General features: G+C 37.3%; 1 protein-coding gene across 6 annotated transcripts in view; it reads right to left on the bottom strand.

Annotated features, from left to right (window-relative positions):
* The window catches only part of vps8 (VPS8 subunit of CORVET complex), a 41,500-nt gene that overhangs the window by 17,527 nt on the left and 5,511 nt on the right, over positions 1-18,462 (bottom strand). For 4 of the 6 annotated variants that reach the window (XM_016662608.1, XM_016662610.1, XM_007575528.2 and 1 more), the window contains exons 7-30: positions 16,865-16,989; positions 16,388-16,474; positions 15,477-15,544; positions 14,222-14,375; positions 13,515-13,574; positions 13,163-13,270; positions 12,876-12,956; positions 11,934-12,104; positions 10,491-10,565; positions 10,033-10,068; positions 9,541-9,631; positions 9,385-9,431; positions 9,211-9,300; positions 8,102-8,148; positions 6,784-7,006; positions 6,590-6,679; positions 6,249-6,300; positions 6,076-6,118; positions 4,664-4,736; positions 4,251-4,370; positions 3,104-3,175; positions 2,752-2,871; positions 2,019-2,075; positions 213-295 (exon numbers count right to left, since the gene is read on the bottom strand). In XM_016662608.1, the coding sequence (XP_016518094.1) occupies positions 213-295; positions 2,019-2,075; positions 2,752-2,871; positions 3,104-3,175; positions 4,251-4,370; positions 4,664-4,736; positions 6,076-6,118; positions 6,249-6,300; positions 6,590-6,679; positions 6,784-7,006; positions 8,102-8,148; positions 9,211-9,300; positions 9,385-9,431; positions 9,541-9,631; positions 10,033-10,068; positions 10,491-10,565; positions 11,934-12,104; positions 12,876-12,956; positions 13,163-13,270; positions 13,515-13,574; positions 14,222-14,375; positions 15,477-15,544; positions 16,388-16,474; positions 16,865-16,989 (2,173 nt within the window). Of the gene's footprint in view, positions 1-212; positions 296-2,018; positions 2,076-2,751; positions 2,872-3,103; positions 3,176-4,250; positions 4,371-4,663; positions 4,737-6,075; positions 6,119-6,248; positions 6,301-6,589; positions 6,680-6,783; positions 7,007-8,101; positions 8,149-9,210; positions 9,301-9,384; positions 9,432-9,540; positions 9,632-10,032; positions 10,069-10,490; positions 10,566-11,933; positions 12,105-12,875; positions 12,957-13,162; positions 13,271-13,514; positions 13,575-14,221; positions 14,376-15,476; positions 15,545-16,387; positions 16,475-16,864; positions 16,990-17,280; positions 17,287-18,462 lie in introns of all 6 variants that reach the window. The other 2 variants (XM_016662607.1, XM_016662609.1) reach the window with 1 other exon arrangement.

The raw sequence follows: 18,462 nt of genomic DNA, 5'->3' as shown, positions 1-18,462 counted from the left end.
TCATGAGAGTCTGGGATGAGACAGATAATCTGTGAAAAATTTGAACTCCTCTTCCTTCTCCCAGTGCTAACTAGACACAACCAATCACAACCAACCAATCACAATCTCATGTGGTGCTGCTCATCCACCCTTCTCCTCCACCCTAAACATGCTGAAGTGATTTTCATGTTTAAGCATCAGATGTAGATCACCATGTTTGATTAGCTGCTTACAACTTGGCTTTCTCTGCCAGTGTGAAGAGCCGTTCTTCGTTGAACTGGACCACCCCCCCGACCTGCAGCAGCTCCAGCAGAACCTAAGCAGAGACACAAATGATACATGTCAGAGTCTGTCCAAGCAGATTGGCGGGGAGATGAGAGTCACGCTTAATAAATGACTTCAAGATAACCAGTACCGCCAGTCCACCCTCTGGACCACCTGGGAACGTAAGCATCTCTTCCAGGTAGATGATTCTGACTTAATAAATCTGAAATATAACTTTTGACACCAAACATCTATGTTTTTCTGTAAGTCAGAACCAGTGACCCTCTGTTAAACACAGGAAACAAGATGTTCCAGCTCAGCAGAAAACAAAGAGTTCTGGTTCTGAGCTGAGATAAGGAGATGACATAAAGTTCAGCTGAGTTCCACATTGCTACAATAACTGCTGCCAGCTGAGAAAACAGTAAGGTGACCGCCTGCCTCTTCTCCCCTCTCCCCACACTGGCCTTGACCCACCTCTCAGAAGACTCTGTTAGGACAACAAGATTCATTTCCCAGCAGGACTCGCCACGTGTTGCTGCTAAAAGTACCAGCAGCAACAAGAAGCTGCTTCAGATACCATGCTACTACTGAGCTTGGTTAGCTCGGCTGGACTGACCAGAACCACATAGAGAAGATTTGGAGTCAGGAGGAAGATGAGAGACACCAGAACCAAAGAACATGGCATGAAGTTCTCTATCAAAAGCAACCTGGACTTCCAGAACCTCAGCAGAACCACAGGCTGGTCTCCTCAACGACACACTGCACTGATGCAGGAAGTCATGCAAGTTATAGATATGAACAGATTTTTCAAAAACCTGACATTTCTGTTCAAAACATCTTTTTTTTTATTGATCTCGTGTAATATTCTAATTTTCTGAGACAAGAAATTTGGGGTTTTCTTATCCAAGTCAGAATCATGAAAATACAGAGTACTGAAGACCTGAAATTTATATAATATGACTTTCCCCTTTTGAAATGAAGGATGAAAAATATAACTCTTTCATATTACATTTTTTGAGCTGTGCCTGCAGAGCATTGACTGATGTTTATTAACCGTTTTAAAGCAAAAGTACATTTTTCACATTTCCTGCTGTGTGGTAAGAATCCATAAAGAACAACATAAATGACTTTATAAACAGCACACCTGGACTTACTGGTTACAATTCTGGAGACAGATACTTTCTATTTTATGTTGAAACAAACTCAACAATTTCCATTTGTACAATTTTTATCTTTTCTCCCTCGTTCAACCAAAAGCTGGAAGATAAAAGTCTTCAGTCCGGTGCGTTGGCCTCAACTAGCCCTTTCTTTTTTTGAAGGACAATTTTGATTACGGACTTCTTAATTCTTTTTATTTGTTTTTTTCTGTTATTTTGTTTATTTACTTTGGATATTTGAAATGTCTTCCAATTCTTATGTTAAATGTTTGTTTCAATTTAAAGTTTATTCATCTTTGAATGTGTTCTTGCATTATTATGCCATTACTATTATTTTACTTGAAAATGGTCTCAAAACAACAATGTTATTGTTTATCGCAATAACTTCTGGAACAATTTATCGTCCAGAAAAATTTGTTATTGTGACAGAATTAGCTGTTTCTACATCGCTTGGTCACATGACTCAGAACAAGGCCCAGGATGATTATCTATTGAGCTACATTTTCATGTTAAAAACAAAAAACATGAAAAGCGTTCTGTAGGAATAGGTGTGCTTGATCCTGCATATTTTCAAAGACAAAGTGTGAGTGGCAGACACGGTTCTACATTGACATGTACCTGCTGCCGTTCAGTATGTCGAGAGTCATCGTCAGGGCAACAAAGGAACTCCAGCACCTGAGGAGAGAGAAGTCCTTCAGACACAGAGGACAGACAGAGACACAAGGAATTCAACACCGTGCCTGTCTTCCATCTGCTGTCACTGCTGCAGAAGAATGTCTCAGCTTGAAGATGCAAAAACACGTTTCTTCAGCTTATAACATTCTCAACCTGTGAGGTTGTTCTGATGCAGAGGGAATATATCTGGTCAGATGATCATTTCATTTCCGTCTCTCCTCTCTGACTTTCGGTCTGATTTCAGCTGATGATGTCACTGAGCTGAAATGTCTGCGCAGCAAGCTGATAATATGAGCTGACACCACAAATACTAAAGCTGCAAAGCTTCTGAAACCCATGAGTCACTTAAAAAAGGAAGGCAATGCTTTTATACTTTCATTTGCAGATAGATGCATTTAATTTAAATCAAATATTTTATTCCACTGTTTCTGTGTCTCTGGAGTTCATCTTAAAGGAGAGTTTAAGGACCCCTCCAATCTGTATTTATTGCTTAGTTTCTGTCATTTTGGGTTTAGTCTTAATGGGCGGCCCCTTGGTGAGGCTTTTTGGTTCACTTCAAGGTTTTAATGCGCGCACACAAACTTGGAAAGTGAATTTGATGTAAAAACAAAGAGCATTTGCTGATGTCAAAAGTATCGTTTGCAGTAATAAATCTAGTAGAGAATTGTCTACATACCTGATCAAAAAGGTTCCTGTTCACAAACAGTGTGTTATTTGGTTTGGCCAGCTGGCGAGCCAGGAAGGTGAAGAGACCACCGACTTGGGAGGGAGTGAAGTCAGGGTTGTCCACCATTACCTTTCATTAAAACAAACGAGCAGTATATTAATTAATGCACAAAAGGAAAACAAACAATAAAAGTGAAATTAATCATGAAAGATTTTCAGACTCTGGTCATAATCATTATGGGTTTCTCAGAAGGTCTCAGTGGACAACTAGCAGTTGTAAACCACCTGTAGAAGCTGCATTTTGGCTTCCTTTCTCTCTTCATTACAGCAGATTCAAAATGTTAATAAAACCCAAATCTCACCTGAAGTAAGATGTCCACTATCCTCTGTTGGTACTCCAGGGCCTGCTTGTCGTTCTGGACATCATCAAACGTCTGGAAGACATACACACATTTCTCCAACCAAGAACATATTTTCTTACTTCAGTCAGCATTAAACAAAGAATCTTTCCATTTGTGAAAGTAATTAGATTTTATGTTATAAAACTTAAAAAAGTGGAAAATTTAGAAATGAGTGCAGATTTTATTGGGTTTTTTCAATGATGAAGGCAGTATACCACGCATAGCCAGCGCTTAGATTATATATATATTATATATATTTTGCTGGATGAAGTTTTTGCGATCACCAATAATAAACAATAAGATTGTTGTTTTAAGGCCATTCTCAAGTCATATAATTCTCATGGAATAATAACACAAGAATTGTGTTATTATTCATTTTAAATTAATTTAAAATGAATTAATTTCAAATATCCACAATAAATAAACAAAACAGCAAATAAAATGACTTATGAAGCCTCTGTAAACAAAATTGTCGTTCAACAGTGGAGCTAGTTGAGACCAAAGCACCAAACTGAAAACATTTATCATCCAGAGAGAAAAGAGAAAAATGATAAATCACGCAAATAGAAATTATTGATATTTTAATTTATCATGTGATTAATTGAGTTATTGCTTATTGCGACAGGCCTATCTGTGTCCATATTAGAGAATATATTTGAAGACTTAGTGTCCCAGATGTACTTGAATGCAGCATGAGCTCGTGTTGGGAAAATCCCTTCTCATCAATGGAGATTCCTCTGTCTTGCATAAATATAAATATAAATGTACAGAGTTTGGTCTGACTGCTCCAGGTAGCTGGTTTACATTCAGATTAGCATTGTTTCAGGTGAGTAATTTAGCTCAAACTCTGTGGTTTATTGTGGTTAAAACATTTGTTATCTGGCATAAAGTTTTGTATGTCAGGTTATATGTTTTATATTTGTGTCCAGATGTAAAACAACACTTTATTAGTTCACTGGAAACTAACTGGAGATTTTTGTGTCAGTTTATATACTCAAACCAATCTGAAATTGGCCAAACTTTGAATAAAAACCTAAAAAATAAAAAAACACAGTATAACCAACAGCTTGTTAATGACAGTTGAGAGACAGTCAGACAAGCATCTCACCATGGCAAGGACATTGAGGAACTCCCGAGTGTCAAAGTGGAGGAGTGTGTGAATAAATGGGAAGACTTCCTCCTTCTGTGAGGAGTCGCCTGAATGGAGACGGATCAGGAACTCAAACACCTGATCAGACACAAGCAGAACATAAAAACAAACAAATGTCAAACAAACCGCCTGCTTTCAATAACTCCAGCTACATAATAATATTGTAGAGTGAAGTTATTCCACATCAACATGCACAACACAATGATCTTCAACACACTGTTTTTGTTGAAATGCAGATTCCTGTAGAGACCAAAAGATTGCTTTCACTGGATTTAAATACATTTCTGAAAACCAGTAAAATAAAAATCAACATCACTTTATTTCATGAACTGTTCTCAAAGAGTACTGGTCGTCTGAACGGTTGACCATACCTGGTATTTGACCTGAACAACCAGATCTTCAGGGATGTCTCCAATCGGATAGGCTCTTCCAGCAAGACAGCAGCTTCATCCCCCCCACACACACACACATACAGAGATGTTCATTGATCACAGCACAGTGACGCAATTTCTGATTTTAGTATGCAGAGAGCTATATTTCAACAGGCAGTTTGGCAACACTTTATTTGAAGGGGGGTGAATAAGACTGTCATGGCACTTTCATAAACATGACATAACACATAAATCATTACTGTTTAAACTTTACCTTTAATAACATAAAGTTACCAAATTTTTAAAGTGCAATCAGTAATACTTTTATAACAAATTTATATCAGTAATGATTTTTTGGTTAATGTCAAGTTGTCATAAAAAAGACATTTTGAATAATGTCAACTTTGTATTAAAGTGTCATAATATACCGAATGACACTTTATGACAACAGTCATAAATATTCATGAAGGCTTATTCATGTTCATGACATGTGTTATGTCATGTTTATGAAAGTGCCATGACAGTCTTATTCACCCCCCTTCAAAGAAAGTGGTACCGGCAGTTTTATTTAACATGAAACATGCAGCTGAAAGTAGAGAGGCACTGATTTGATATTGAAAAAAATTCTAGATGGGATATCAGTGACAATGTGCCCAATCCATAAGGTCAGATCTATTCTGTCTAATTCTATGCTTTGTGCTCTGAGCAACGTTATGCTTTATTATTTATTTTATATTACATTTAGAATTCATAAATATAATTAAAAAAAGGTTTGTTGCAGTTTATTCTTAAATGTTTGACCAAGGTAGTCAATATATTGTTTTTGTCACTTTCAGTTCCTTCATTATTTATTTCACTTTGGCTGTTATACTCATATTGCGCTGACTGAACAAATTAATGTTGTGTTGTTTTTGTATGTTTGACCAAGCTTGTGAAGCTGTTGGTATATGTATGTATGCTGTACTGGTGCAGAGTTATTAAATGTATTTGTAATTCGGTACATTTATGTATGTGTTTCAAAAAAAGAAACATTTTAAGCCAATCCAGCTGTTTTTCTGTATCAGATCAATATCAGATGATACTAAAACCTCAAAAGTGGGTCAGTGCATCCATAGCTAAAAGACTCCCCTGAACTTTTAGCTAGCTTTATTCTGATGTTTCCAGGCTAATCGGTTATTCAGTTAGTAAAACTTCACAAATAAGCCTCAATGGAACAAATACAACAAAACTGGTGAGGGTGATACAGACGTACATTAGAGCAAATAAAACACATCAAAATTAATAAATTAATAAAAAATATGAGTTTGTGTAGTCACTATATTCTATGCATTTTTGTAAGTACAAAGACAGGCTAAGCCTCTAATATACAGCAGTTTGACACAGGGGGTAATAACCGCATCAGGAAGATTTACCTTATGTAAACTAGTAATTTATTCCCCATCACCACATCATCACCTAAAGAAAATGAAACACATGTAAAAAAAAAAAGAAAAGTATTTCAAAATGTTTTGTGGCAAAATACTGACAGAGAGGAAAAAAACCCCTGAATAGAACAGAAAAGGAAAGTAGAAGGTGCTGGCTTCACCTGTTAGGCTCTGCCCCTCTCTGACTCTGGGACCAATCACTGAAAAGAGTTTCTGAAATAATAAAGGACACAGTTCAGGAGGGCTCTTGGTCCGTTATATCAGAGCACACAGAATGCAGTTTAGATCTTCTGAAGTGTCTATAATTTCCTCAATTAAATGGATGATGAAAAAACTGACAAAGTAAAAAAAAACAAAAAAAAAAACATGTTATCTAAAAGAAACACTTAAACATTGGAAAGCTGAATAGCACTTTGCACCAATCTGATAACTGAAGAACCTGAATAATCTTCAACTTCCAGTTCAGTCAGTCACAAAAACATGTCGTTTGTGTGGAACTTGCCTCCATCGGAGTAATGTAGTCATTCATGCCTCGGTTGAAAATATAGATCACTGCATCATAGAGCTGGTTGTTCCAACACACCTGGACCACCTTTACTCATCAAGCCACACAGACAAGCAGAGACAACATGTCCAGGCATTCATACTTCATACTTGTTGTGTTCTATATACAGGATTCATCGTACATCTACACACCTGCTGTATGTCCAGACTTGTGACATCCAGATGGACAATGCATCTCTCCAGGCTGTCCATCATATTGTTGTCATGGTAATGTGCCAGGAGATCCTTCATAACAGGCGTAGTGATGTGACCAAGCCGATTGGCAACGATGTACGACTCCAGTGACTCCAGGAAGACGCCCTTAGCAACCATATTCTCCACTAGCCGAGAGTACAGTTGGTTGAACAGCAGGTCACTGTGAAACAAGGAGCTTCACTCTCAACGGTCAGAGAACCAACACTGACCACTTCATGGTGGAAAATAAACCACCAAAACCACCAAACACAGCCTTTACGTCACAATCTTAAAATAAAAATTGTGTGGACTGCCTTATTGTGTTAGCTCTGGTCTTTGCCCGTTTTCTGACACCAAATATGTTGTGAACATAATAGACATCAAGCACTTTGAACTGCCTTCTTGCTGAAAATGTGCTATATAAATAATATTACCTACAACCTACCTTATGCTTTTTGTTTCGTTGTCACACTTAAATATCAGATCATCAGAGAAAATTAAGTATCCAACAGAAATAACCCAAGTGAGTACAAAATGCAGTTTCCAAAAAAAGACATCTGACGCCAATCAAAGTTCAGGATTCAGCAATAAGAAAGAGAGACTGAGAAGAACAAAAAAAAAACCCCACAAAGGCCTGTCTCACATTTACCAAAAAAAAAAAAATACACATCTGGATGATCCCAGAGACTGCTGGGAAAATATTCAACAAGTGGAACTGTTTGGAAGGTGTGTGTCCTGTTAAATCTGGAGTAAAACTAACACAGCATTAAAAAAAACACAGCGACAGTCAAACATGGTGGTGGTAGTGTGATGGTTTAATGAATTCTACTTTCTGGCAAAAAACTATCTGAAGAAGAATGCTATTTTCTTGATCTCAAACACATTTAGTGGATGAAACAGGGCAATAATCCAAAGCACATGAAGTTCACCTCTGACTGTTTTTAAATGACGGTTCTGAAGTAGCCTAGTCAAAGTCTTGACTTAAATACAATTGAGATGTTGTAGAGTGACCTTAAACAGAAGGTAATTACTAACTCACATAGGACCATGTTAATTAGTTTGGAGAGATGTTTATGACTTGATGAAATCTGCTGGGTCTCCTTAGATAGAAAACTTTTTAAACTATGAATAATAAACCGGGGTTAAAGCATTGGTTGATAACTAGGATCAATTGGAAGGTTTGTGTGATTCTAGTCATGGTCAGGCTTTGTCCTGCCTTTGGAAGGTCAGCGTCATTAAAACAATCAGCCACAGCATGACACACACATGTACTCACGCCTTCTGCAGCAGGAGGCAATAATCCACCAGGACTGGTACCATTTCCTGATCCAGGCACAGAGATAAACAGGGAACATTGATTTCATTCACAACAATCAAATCAATCTACTGACATTCCAAGTTTTAAACCAGTCCCTTTTAGTCATGCCAGACACAGTAAGAAGTGTAACAGGCTCAGCTCAAGTAAGTAAAGTGATAATGTGTTCATCAACACCGCAAGGGGAGGCAGAGCCTTACAGCCTGTTTTCTCACTAATCTTGTTTGCAGAATGGCAACTTTTAAATGGAAAATGTTCTTTTTTTTATTTATTTATTTCTATATATTTGACACCATTGAAAAGCTTAGGATCCACACTTTCAGAATCGGTAAATAACTCAGAATGCCCACAGAGGTTTTATTTTTAGGGCAGTGTCTGCACACTACACTGCCTCCAGTTCATCCTGCTGCACTTTTAATTTTTCATGGCTTAGTTTACCATCTGCCTTAATAATTGAAGCTACATGTTCATTTTTTCCCGTTAAATTTAACTAAAATAGGAGAAAATTATTGTATTTCATTTGTCCTTTGGTAAATATGAATCCCATTATTTTTGTGAAAATGTACTTTTAGGAAAATTCTATTAAGGTTTTACACCACTGCTCTTCCTCACTATGGATACATTTGTCTTATTTTTATCTCATTGAGAGCTGTTGATCTTATTGTGAACAAAATTGCTTTAATATTCCTAGTAAGTAATGTCCACACGCTGAAGTTTGGGTCATTTTCTCTTGTCATTCATCCACTCACCTTCATGTAATGGATCACTAATGTCAATTTGGTAGCATAACTTATTTTATCACATTGTGATAAACAGTTGCAGTACACTAATGCTGGCTAATGCTGAAAAAGCAAGATAAAAGGGGGTAACCATGGCAATCAGTGACAGTGTAATTTGAGCAGTCACATTATCCATCATGTTTACCACATTATCCATCATGTTTACAAGCGAACATACAATTAAAAACATAATTAAATGTCGTCATCACAGGTTCCATATTTGGTCACTTACTGATTATTCTCACAGTTAAACAGATTAAAAGTTCAAATAAGCCAACGTGTTTCCATTACCTGGAAATGCTGCTCCATGACCTGCAGCTTGCCCTGTTCCGGGCATTTCTTCACAGCGTACTCTGTAAAATGGAGAAGAATCTCTACCATCTGCAAAGACAAGGTGTTTCAAGTTTGAAAAACAAAAAAACCCCAGCAGATTTTACAAAGTGTGTTAGAGGTAAAGACACTCACCTTGTCGCTGATAACCGCCTTCCTTCTCTGTGAATCTCCATGAAGGCCTTAAACAAAGATCCAGAAAGAAAAAAGAATCCCAGCTGTTCTTTTCATATGTGATCAAACCATATTTAAAAAATAGTTTATATTAACATTAATTATGACCACACCCACCAACCACAGCCTTGGCGGTGCCTTCATGGAAGGACCAGGCCAGAGACAGAGCCTCAGTGAAATGCTCCTGCTTCAGTAAACAGTCCAGACGCTGGAAACAGAGAACATGGGTTGTCTGGGTAACCATGGAAACCCACAGGAAACACACTGAAGATGTGGCTGTAAGCGGATGACACTCAATTGCTTCCACGGACGTCAGTTTCATATTTACATCCTAATATTTCTGTTCTTGTGTACTTCTGTGACCCTTTAGCTTCTTTAAATCTAACAAATTTTTTTTGTAATATGATCTTCATATGCCTATAAACAGCAATACTGCTTTTATCATACCAACATTATACCCTGATGAGCTCATCCTCACATATAACTCTATTGGCTGAGATCAATTGCTTCCTGCCTTAAAGTTAGAGCCATATTCTGACTGCTGCCATGACAGTTGAGGGTTTTATGCAGACATGTGACACATTCAAAAAGATGAAACATGATGCATACCTCTTTCCAGTTCCTTAGGGACATAATGTGAGCTGACTGCAAAACAAGCAAATCAAAGCAAAGCACACACTGTTAAACAACAAGATCAAGTAATATTGTGCAAATAACACCCATATGGTTGACAATCATCAAAGTATTTTTTTTAAATAGTAACAATAATAGTAAATGTTCCTGTGTTTGTAGAACTGCTGCTTGAAAAATTTCTGCTGGATTTCTAGATTTGGTCATGTGACCTTTTACTACCCAGCCAAACACACATATACACACAACTCCAATAAAACACAGTAGAGTTTGTGTTTGTAACATGACAAAGTTAAAAAGAGGACTAAATATTTTGCACAAGCTAGAAAGCTGAGTTTTGTTCTGTATTAAACTGAGTTTTGTTCAGCATTAAACTGAGTTTTGTTCTGTATTGAACAGTGATGGATGAACCTACACAGACTAAAGCTAACAGCTACCTTGGTGCCCAGGCAGACGATCTGTCCTGCATAGCTTGACAGTGACTGATAGCAGGCCTTTTCTCCAACCAGTGCCTAAAACACAAACACACAGATTTAACAATCTAAGCACATGAACAGCAGATCTGATCGGCTCAGCTGGTGTCTTAGGATGACCACATGTTTAATAAATCACCGTAACACTGACTAGCACTGACAGCTATTTTAGCAAATAGTAGTAGATAAGCAGGATTTGTCATTTCAGAATTCTTAACTTTCACACTGCAATGTATTTCCAGCATATTTTGAATTTTGGAATATTAAGCATGCTGAAGTTAACTTCAGATTCTTTAAAACACCTGGAACCAAATCAAACTCTTACACATGGTATTTTTCTGGATTCTTTAAATCACATGTGTTAAACTCAATGCCCGGGGGTCAAATCTGGCCCTTTGTATATGGCCCTCTACACCCCAGATGCCAAATTACATAAATCAGTCCCACCGGTTTTTAGTAAGTCTAGGACTGCAAAAATTCACACAAAATCAACAAATCCCCGCATTTTTTGCACTATTGAATAATTCAAAATTTCTTGTAAATTTTCCACAAAAGTGGTCAAAAACATCGAGCTTAAGTGATGCCAACTCCCACCTGCAGGTGGCAGTATTTCTTACTTTTATACCACTGCTGCCTCACTCCTTATTTGTTGTCAAGTTCACATCCATAACAAAAAGTTGCATTTAATGTTATACATAAGTGCAAATATTGCACAATTCCTTGCAAATATTTCTAAACTAGCACCACAAAATTTGTGACTTTCAAAGCAAAAAAACAAAAACAAAACAAAAACAAACCAAAAAAATCACAAAAAGAACTGGGAAATCCTGGATAGATCAATGTGAAAAGATGTTCAATATTATTTCAGTCTAAGAAGTATTTATTGAATACAGATACGGCTATTTATTAATATTTCAACAGTTTAACGGGTTTTATCAGAACATTCTGCCACAAGCAGCTATCTAGGAACATTCATGATCTTGATGTGGCACGAAACAAAACTGAGTTCGACTCCACTGCTTTAAGTAATTTTAATTCTGTTATCACAAAAATAAAAAAAACAGCATTGTCAAAGTTTGGTTTGGTTCCTAAACAACATCAGTGAGTTTTAGTCACAATACAGCTATAAGAATCTGGTCCAAATGCAAGTTTTTGAATGAGTGCGTATTAATCTATGGGTTTTCTGTCAGTTCCTCTATAATCAAAACGATCACTGAGAACCAGAAGTGGAGTTGTGAATGTCATTTACACAAAACAATGTATGGAAATCTGAATTTAACTCTGTGATGGCTTACTAAGGAGTAAAGATCGGAACTTAAAGGTTTTGCCACACTTATTATGAGTAGAAAAATGATAAAAGCCCGTTCCGTTTACAGACATTTCCACAGAAACGGGTGTCTGTCTCACCAGAGCCTGGGAGACGTTGCCTCCAGTTGCTAGGGACTTGAAGTGTCGGCTGTTGTAGACCAGCTGCACCTGCTCCAGGTCCAGCGTCTCCAGGACGTCCTGGGTGGGCCGGTCCACCACGTGCAGCTTCTCATGGCTGTCCAGCAGCACCAGGCTGCAACTGTTGATCCACTGCAGACACAGCAACAGCAGCACACAGACCCCATTAAGTTTTCCCAGCTGGCGCCGCACGTCGTTCAGCCAACACTAAAAATGAAGCACTTTGCTCGCATTTAGGAACGCACAAAAAAGAACCTTCAAGGTAGCAATTGAATATTATTTTATCAATCAAATCAAATCAGTTTTTATCTGTATACTGCGAAAATACATCAGTTTTTTGGCTCCAGCTTTTTTATCATTCCATGATTCATCTAAAATTAACAGATCATCACATATTTATGCGCTATCGCATAACTGTGAGTTTATTGTGAATTTTCTGCATAAAATGGCAGAAAGAGCGGGTTGAAGTGACGCTACCTCCCACCTGCAGCTGACAGTATTTTTCAATTCTATGCTGCTGCCTGGGCCTTACTTGATGTCAAGCCACAGTCTGTGATCGATTATTGCAAGTAACAAAAAGTCACATTTAAAGTCATACATAAGCGCAAAAATTACAAATGTTTCTAGCAAATATTTCTAAATTAGCACCACAAAATCACCAAAACAATGTGAAATCCTGAAGAGACTGATCGATGTGAAAAACTGTTTAATATTAGTTTATTTTAATTAGAACTTGTCAAATGGGGAGAGAGTTTTAACAGTTTATCAGTTTTATCAATAGATTCTGAGAACATTGGCGGTCTTAATGTGGCCCAACATGAAAACAAGTTTAACACCTGATTCAGAACAGCGCTCGTCTTTTCTGCTCTGGGGTTTTTTGGCTAAGCTGAGGTCAGAGCTTACGTTCAGGTTGATGATGTCACAACTCAGCTGCAGCTGCCTCTGCTTGATCACATGGATGGTGCCCGTCTCCTCCTTCTTCACCTGGATAAATCAGACCAGTTTAACCTTCACAGAGACCACCCAAAAGAGCAATTCATACAATGGTTGGTTTATGGAAGAGACTTGGACTAGGACTAAAAGATGTATCGGTTCCAAAGGTTTACTGGCAAATCTCATCAAATAATCTAACTGGGACTGTAAATTGAGATTAGAATCAGATGATGGAGAGGATGGAGCTGAGCAGATACCAGCAGGAAGTGGACTGAGTCTCCTTTACAAAAGGCCAGCATGGGGTTGACCGTCTTCTGGACAGGAACAAACTGCCAGGCCAGCTGAGGCACGCTGCTGGGATCAGACTGAGGAGAGATGACGTCAAAAACAAATGTTGCTGAAACATTAAACAACCCCCGCCAGCCCCCCACCAAAAAAACACAGAACACACAAACTTTTAATGTTCAAGTTACAGAATTAGAACTAGAATTTCCTCCCAGTAGCTAAAATGAACCCAGGTTATGCAAGTCTGATCTAAAACACTTAAGTGGGACAAAAATGAGAGGTGATTCCATCCTAACAGACTAGCAGGAGGCTAGAGGATCAGACCTTAGTGTAGGGAAGAGTCATCCACACATTCAGGCTGGGCTTGAGTCCAATGATCAGAATCTGATTGGAAGAAATCAAAAAGTAAAAACATCAGTAGTTCTAACAATCATGTGTGTACTTCTGTCTTCACAGGGACTTTGAATTGACTTCCGTTCATTTTTTTTTTATTAATTTCTATAGCCTAACCCTGAATGTAGCTCTAAATCTAACCAGTATCAACTCAATTTACACCTCAGTTCTAGACCAGACCTCTAACCCATACTAGTTTATTCCTAACCCTAACCTTAACCAAAATTTTATTCACACCTAACCTCTAAACCTAAGCCCTCCCTCTCTAAATCTACATATTTTCTCCGATTGTGGTTTCCCTACAGCTCAAATATCCTCAGTCAAAGCGTGATGGATACACAGACAGTAGCTACTTCGTGGATCAACAGAAAGTCTGCCTTCTCTCAGCAGAGGGAGATAGCTTCATCTTGATGTTTTTAAAAATAAAGATGAAAACTATCAGGGGTTAAAAAAACCCTTAACTCCAACCATAATGACCCGCCTGGGTCAGGAGATAATCTCATCTGGGTTTGGACCCATGGTCTATTATCTGATGCATAAAGCATCTCTGCAGTCGTTAACGGCAGCGTTTTTCTCCTAGCTTCTGGCCTGCTGTTGTTCTGTTTCTTTCTGTGCACTGGGACAACTGGAGTCCATACCTTGGTCAGGGAAGCCATAGCTAGGAGAGAGTAGCATGTGATGGGGTGGTCTCTGAAGTCTGGAGGAGTCCGCAGCGGTTCTATACAGCACACCTCTCCTTTAGAGCCGCTGAAGAGACATCGTGAGTCGCATGAGCGCATCCCCATCACCCTCCTGGAAGAAAAAGCAATAGTATTTCTGGTCATTTATCGCATCGTTTATCAATTATCGTGATAAATTTACTAGAATGATAAAAATTTTGATTTATCACTGTCACAATAAATTTCAGTTAATTATATTTAACCCAGCAAAAAACTGTCTGCATTGTCAGGATTGTTACTTTTAGTATTTTTTTTTTCCCACCATTTTTTCATTGAGAACATCAATGATGCCTGTCACAATAACTCATTTTGCTGGACAATAAATTTTCCCAAAAGTTATTGCAATAAACAATAACGTTGTTTTGAGATCATTTTCAATAATATAATGGTAATGGCATAATAATGCAAGAACACATTCAAAGATCAATAAACTTTAAATTCTAATGAACATTAACACTGGAACTGGAGGACATTTTAAATATTCAAAATAAAAATAAAAAAAAACAAAATAAAAGAAACAATAAATTAAATTAATTATAAAATCTCTGTAAACAAAACTGTCCTTCAAAACAAGGGGTTAATTGAGACCAAAGCAGCAGACTGAAAACCTTTGTCATCTTTGGTAGAAAGAGAGAGAAACAATAAATCACGCAAATTGAAATTATTGAGCTCGTTATAATTTATCATGCAATTAATTGATTTATTGCTCATTTCAACAGGCCCAGTATGAATAAATATCAATAAATATGATTGAATACAGTTAGTGTGAGCAGTTTAGTGATACAAATCACACATTTTTTTTGTTCACAAAAAGAAGTAATAAATAGTTCTTATAGTCACTTTTATTCTTATCACAGTGATACCATAAAATATCATGATAAAACTTTAAGTGCATATCATCTGTTCCTAAGCAACAGGAATCACACACATACATTACAGAAGACTAGGTTTCTCTCAAAACACTCCTGTTTGGTGTTTTAATCCCACCGAGTCAAAAAGGTTCCACTTTAACAAACATTTCATTAGAGTGCTGTTTGGAATATTCTCTTTTTTATACAGTTTTGTTCATCACACACCATTTTAAAAAAGATTGATGGAAAATGTGAGAAACCTCTCTATAAACTGCAGGTTTTTCTGGACAGAAATCATTTGGTTTGAGATTCACTTCATTTACCTGAAGGTCAGCTCAAACACAGACCCTCCGCTGTCGTTGCACACGGCCAGAGTTGGGTCATCTGTGAACTAAAGAAGGGGGGAGGGAAGAGGTAAAAGTTAGATGACCATCATCCAGGTATAGATCCGTATGGTGACTGTGTGTCTGAGAAACAATCATCACATTTATCCCCAAACATTTAGTCTGACTCGCCTCCTTCAACAATCCTCATGCTCTCCTTTCATGTTGAGTGTTATCTGTAAAACCTTTACCAAAGTGTAACTTCACTAGATGCTTAACCTTCCTCATTTAAGCTTTTTTGTTATAATTTGTTGGGAGTTCTCATAAAATTACGATTTCATTCTGGTTACATCATGACTTTATTCAAGTATTATTTGGACTCTATTGCTATATGACAACTTTCTTGTAATATTATGACTTTATTCTCATAATTTAGAAAAAAAATCTTAGCCTGGCTGTAATACTTTGTGGTAGAGTTGACCTGAATTTAAAATCCAAATGAATAGAAGCTGTAAAACAAGAATGTTTGTCAAACAAGATGGCTGCCCCAGGCATGCTGACATCACACTGGACTTTGGAGACCCAAGGAGAGCATTGGTGAAAGAAATCCACATTTCCAAAAAGGAAATCTTTGAAAACCAAAAGTTTGATGATTCCATAAAGTTGATTCATTGCCCAGCGCTACATCAGGATAGTTGATAAATCTTCAACAAAATGCACATATCTGGACTTTTTAATAATAAAGAAATAATTCATGAACAGGATTTTTGGGACTCCCAAATTTACTGTATAACTGAGCTCATCTGCATGGTGCATGATGGGAACCCATCCTCAGAGGAACTTGAGAGGAAGTTTCTTTCTTCAACCTTCAGCCTGTAATCATTCAGAGCGTTCTGCTGAGCGGCTCTCACCTTCACATGCAGTATGGCCGTCCCTGGAGGATGGGCATCAGTGATGGTCCTCAAAAGCTTTCCGTTGGCGAGATCCCACATTGTAATCTGACCATGAACAACAGTTAGGGAACAAAGAACCAGGAACAGTTCTATAAAATCATCTGTACACAGTTGGCCAGATCTGGAATCAACTGGATTCAGTGAACTTCAGCATGAACACGATGAACTGGATAACAACTGGTCCAACTCCAAAAACATTTTTGGGGAACTTCTGCACAGCTATATAAAACTGAGTTCTGTTCAATTTCTTCTTTTGCTTTGCTGTATCTAATTTCTATTCCACTACACCAAGGCTCCAGGCTACGGAATGTTGTCATTTCTTCTTAAAATTAAGCCTCCCTCTGTTGTTGTTCTCCATTGTAAATTGAATCTGGACAGACAACAGACTGCATATAAACTGATTTCCCTTCAAGAAGCCACAAATGTTTAATGTACCTGACCCTTGGCAAAGCCACATAGCAGACGTGAGCAGTCGTGGTTGATGCTAAGAGCTGAAACGGCGCCGAACTCTGCTCCGGTTGTCTTGTTGCCCAGACAGAGCCGCAGAGCCTGGTTGGTGTCTGAGGAAGAAGGTTAAAGGAATGTTTACTGGCTTTAACCCGAAAAACATCTAGCATGACATTGTAAATGCATGTTTGACCCAGGAGCAGCTTAAGATCAAACAGCCCAGTAACACCAAATGACATGGGCACAGAGGGAGGAACAGAAAAAAATACAGCTCCAAGTGGAAAGCAAGAGATACATGCATCAAGCTAACGTGAACAAACCAAAGGCATTATGGGACAGGATGCTTCCAGCAGGCAGAAAATCAAACCGCAATAAGCATGATCATCAAACAGACATGGCCGTACCTTTTCCTGCTCAGGCCGTCATTATGTCAGCAGCATAAAGAAACATTAGTCAGCATCAACTCAATCACTACGACTGTAGTTCTATAGCTGGTGCCGTTTGTAAAGTTACATAGTAAAAAAATTAACAGCAATAATTTGGTTTAATTGGCCTGGCATAGAGAAAAAAAATTTCAATTTTCACCATGTCACTCATGCATTTTTAAATGGTAGAGTTCCTAACTAGGTATTTAATTCACATGCTAAATATTTAAATTTCAAATTAAATTTTTACTTAGGAAGCTAAACATGTAGTTCCCAAGTAAAAGTTTAAGTCTGAGCTAAATATTTTGTTTTCAAAGTAAATATCTTGTTAATTAAATATTTAATATTTAATTTAGGGCTAAATGTTGAGTTAGATAAACTAAATATTTATTTTGCTAATTAAATATTTAGCTGGTGTATGAAATATTTAGTTTGGAACTCAAACATTTCTAAATATATGAATGACATGGTAAAAATATGACTGAAACTGGAACACCCACATTTTTTCTATATGATTATTGATGTTAATTTTTTTTTTACTGTCACTTTACAAACATTAGCCATGGTTCTATCTGTGAAAGCAGGCCTATTTTACAGCTAATTTCACACTTTTTACTAAAACCTTTAAATGTCTTCATCTTGACTAATTCGTAAACAAAAGAAACAGAACATGTGTACAAAAGAGCATTTGGTAACACTTTATTTGAAGGGGGTGAATAAGACTGTCATGACACTGTCATAAACATGACATAACACATAAATCATTACTGTTTAAACTTTACCTTTAATAACATAAAGTTACCTAATTTTTAAAGTGCAATCAATAATACTTTTATAACAAATTTATATCAGTAATGATTTCTTGGTTAATGTCAAGTTGTCATAAAAAAGACATTTTGAATAATGTCAACTTTGTATTAAAAGTGTCATAATTTACCGAATGACGCTTTATGACAACAGTCATAAATATTCATGAAGGCTCATTCATGTTCATAACATGTGTTATGTCATGTTTATGACCGTGTCATGACAGTCTTATTCACCCCCCTTCAAATAAAGTGTTACCAAATGCTCTTTTGTACACATGTTCTGTTTCTTTTGTTTACGAATTAGTCAAGATGAAGAAATTTAAAGGTTTTAGTAAAAAGTGTGAAATTAGCA

This window comes from Poecilia formosa, unplaced genomic scaffold (assembly GCF_000485575.1).
Source record: "Poecilia formosa unplaced genomic scaffold, Poecilia_formosa-5.1.2 Scaffold380, whole genome shotgun sequence".
NCBI classification, from domain to species: Eukaryota; Metazoa; Chordata; class Actinopteri; order Cyprinodontiformes; family Poeciliidae; genus Poecilia; species Poecilia formosa.
Note: the sequence above shows the minus strand (reverse complement) of the source record. Positions and strands in the feature narration are given on the sequence as shown.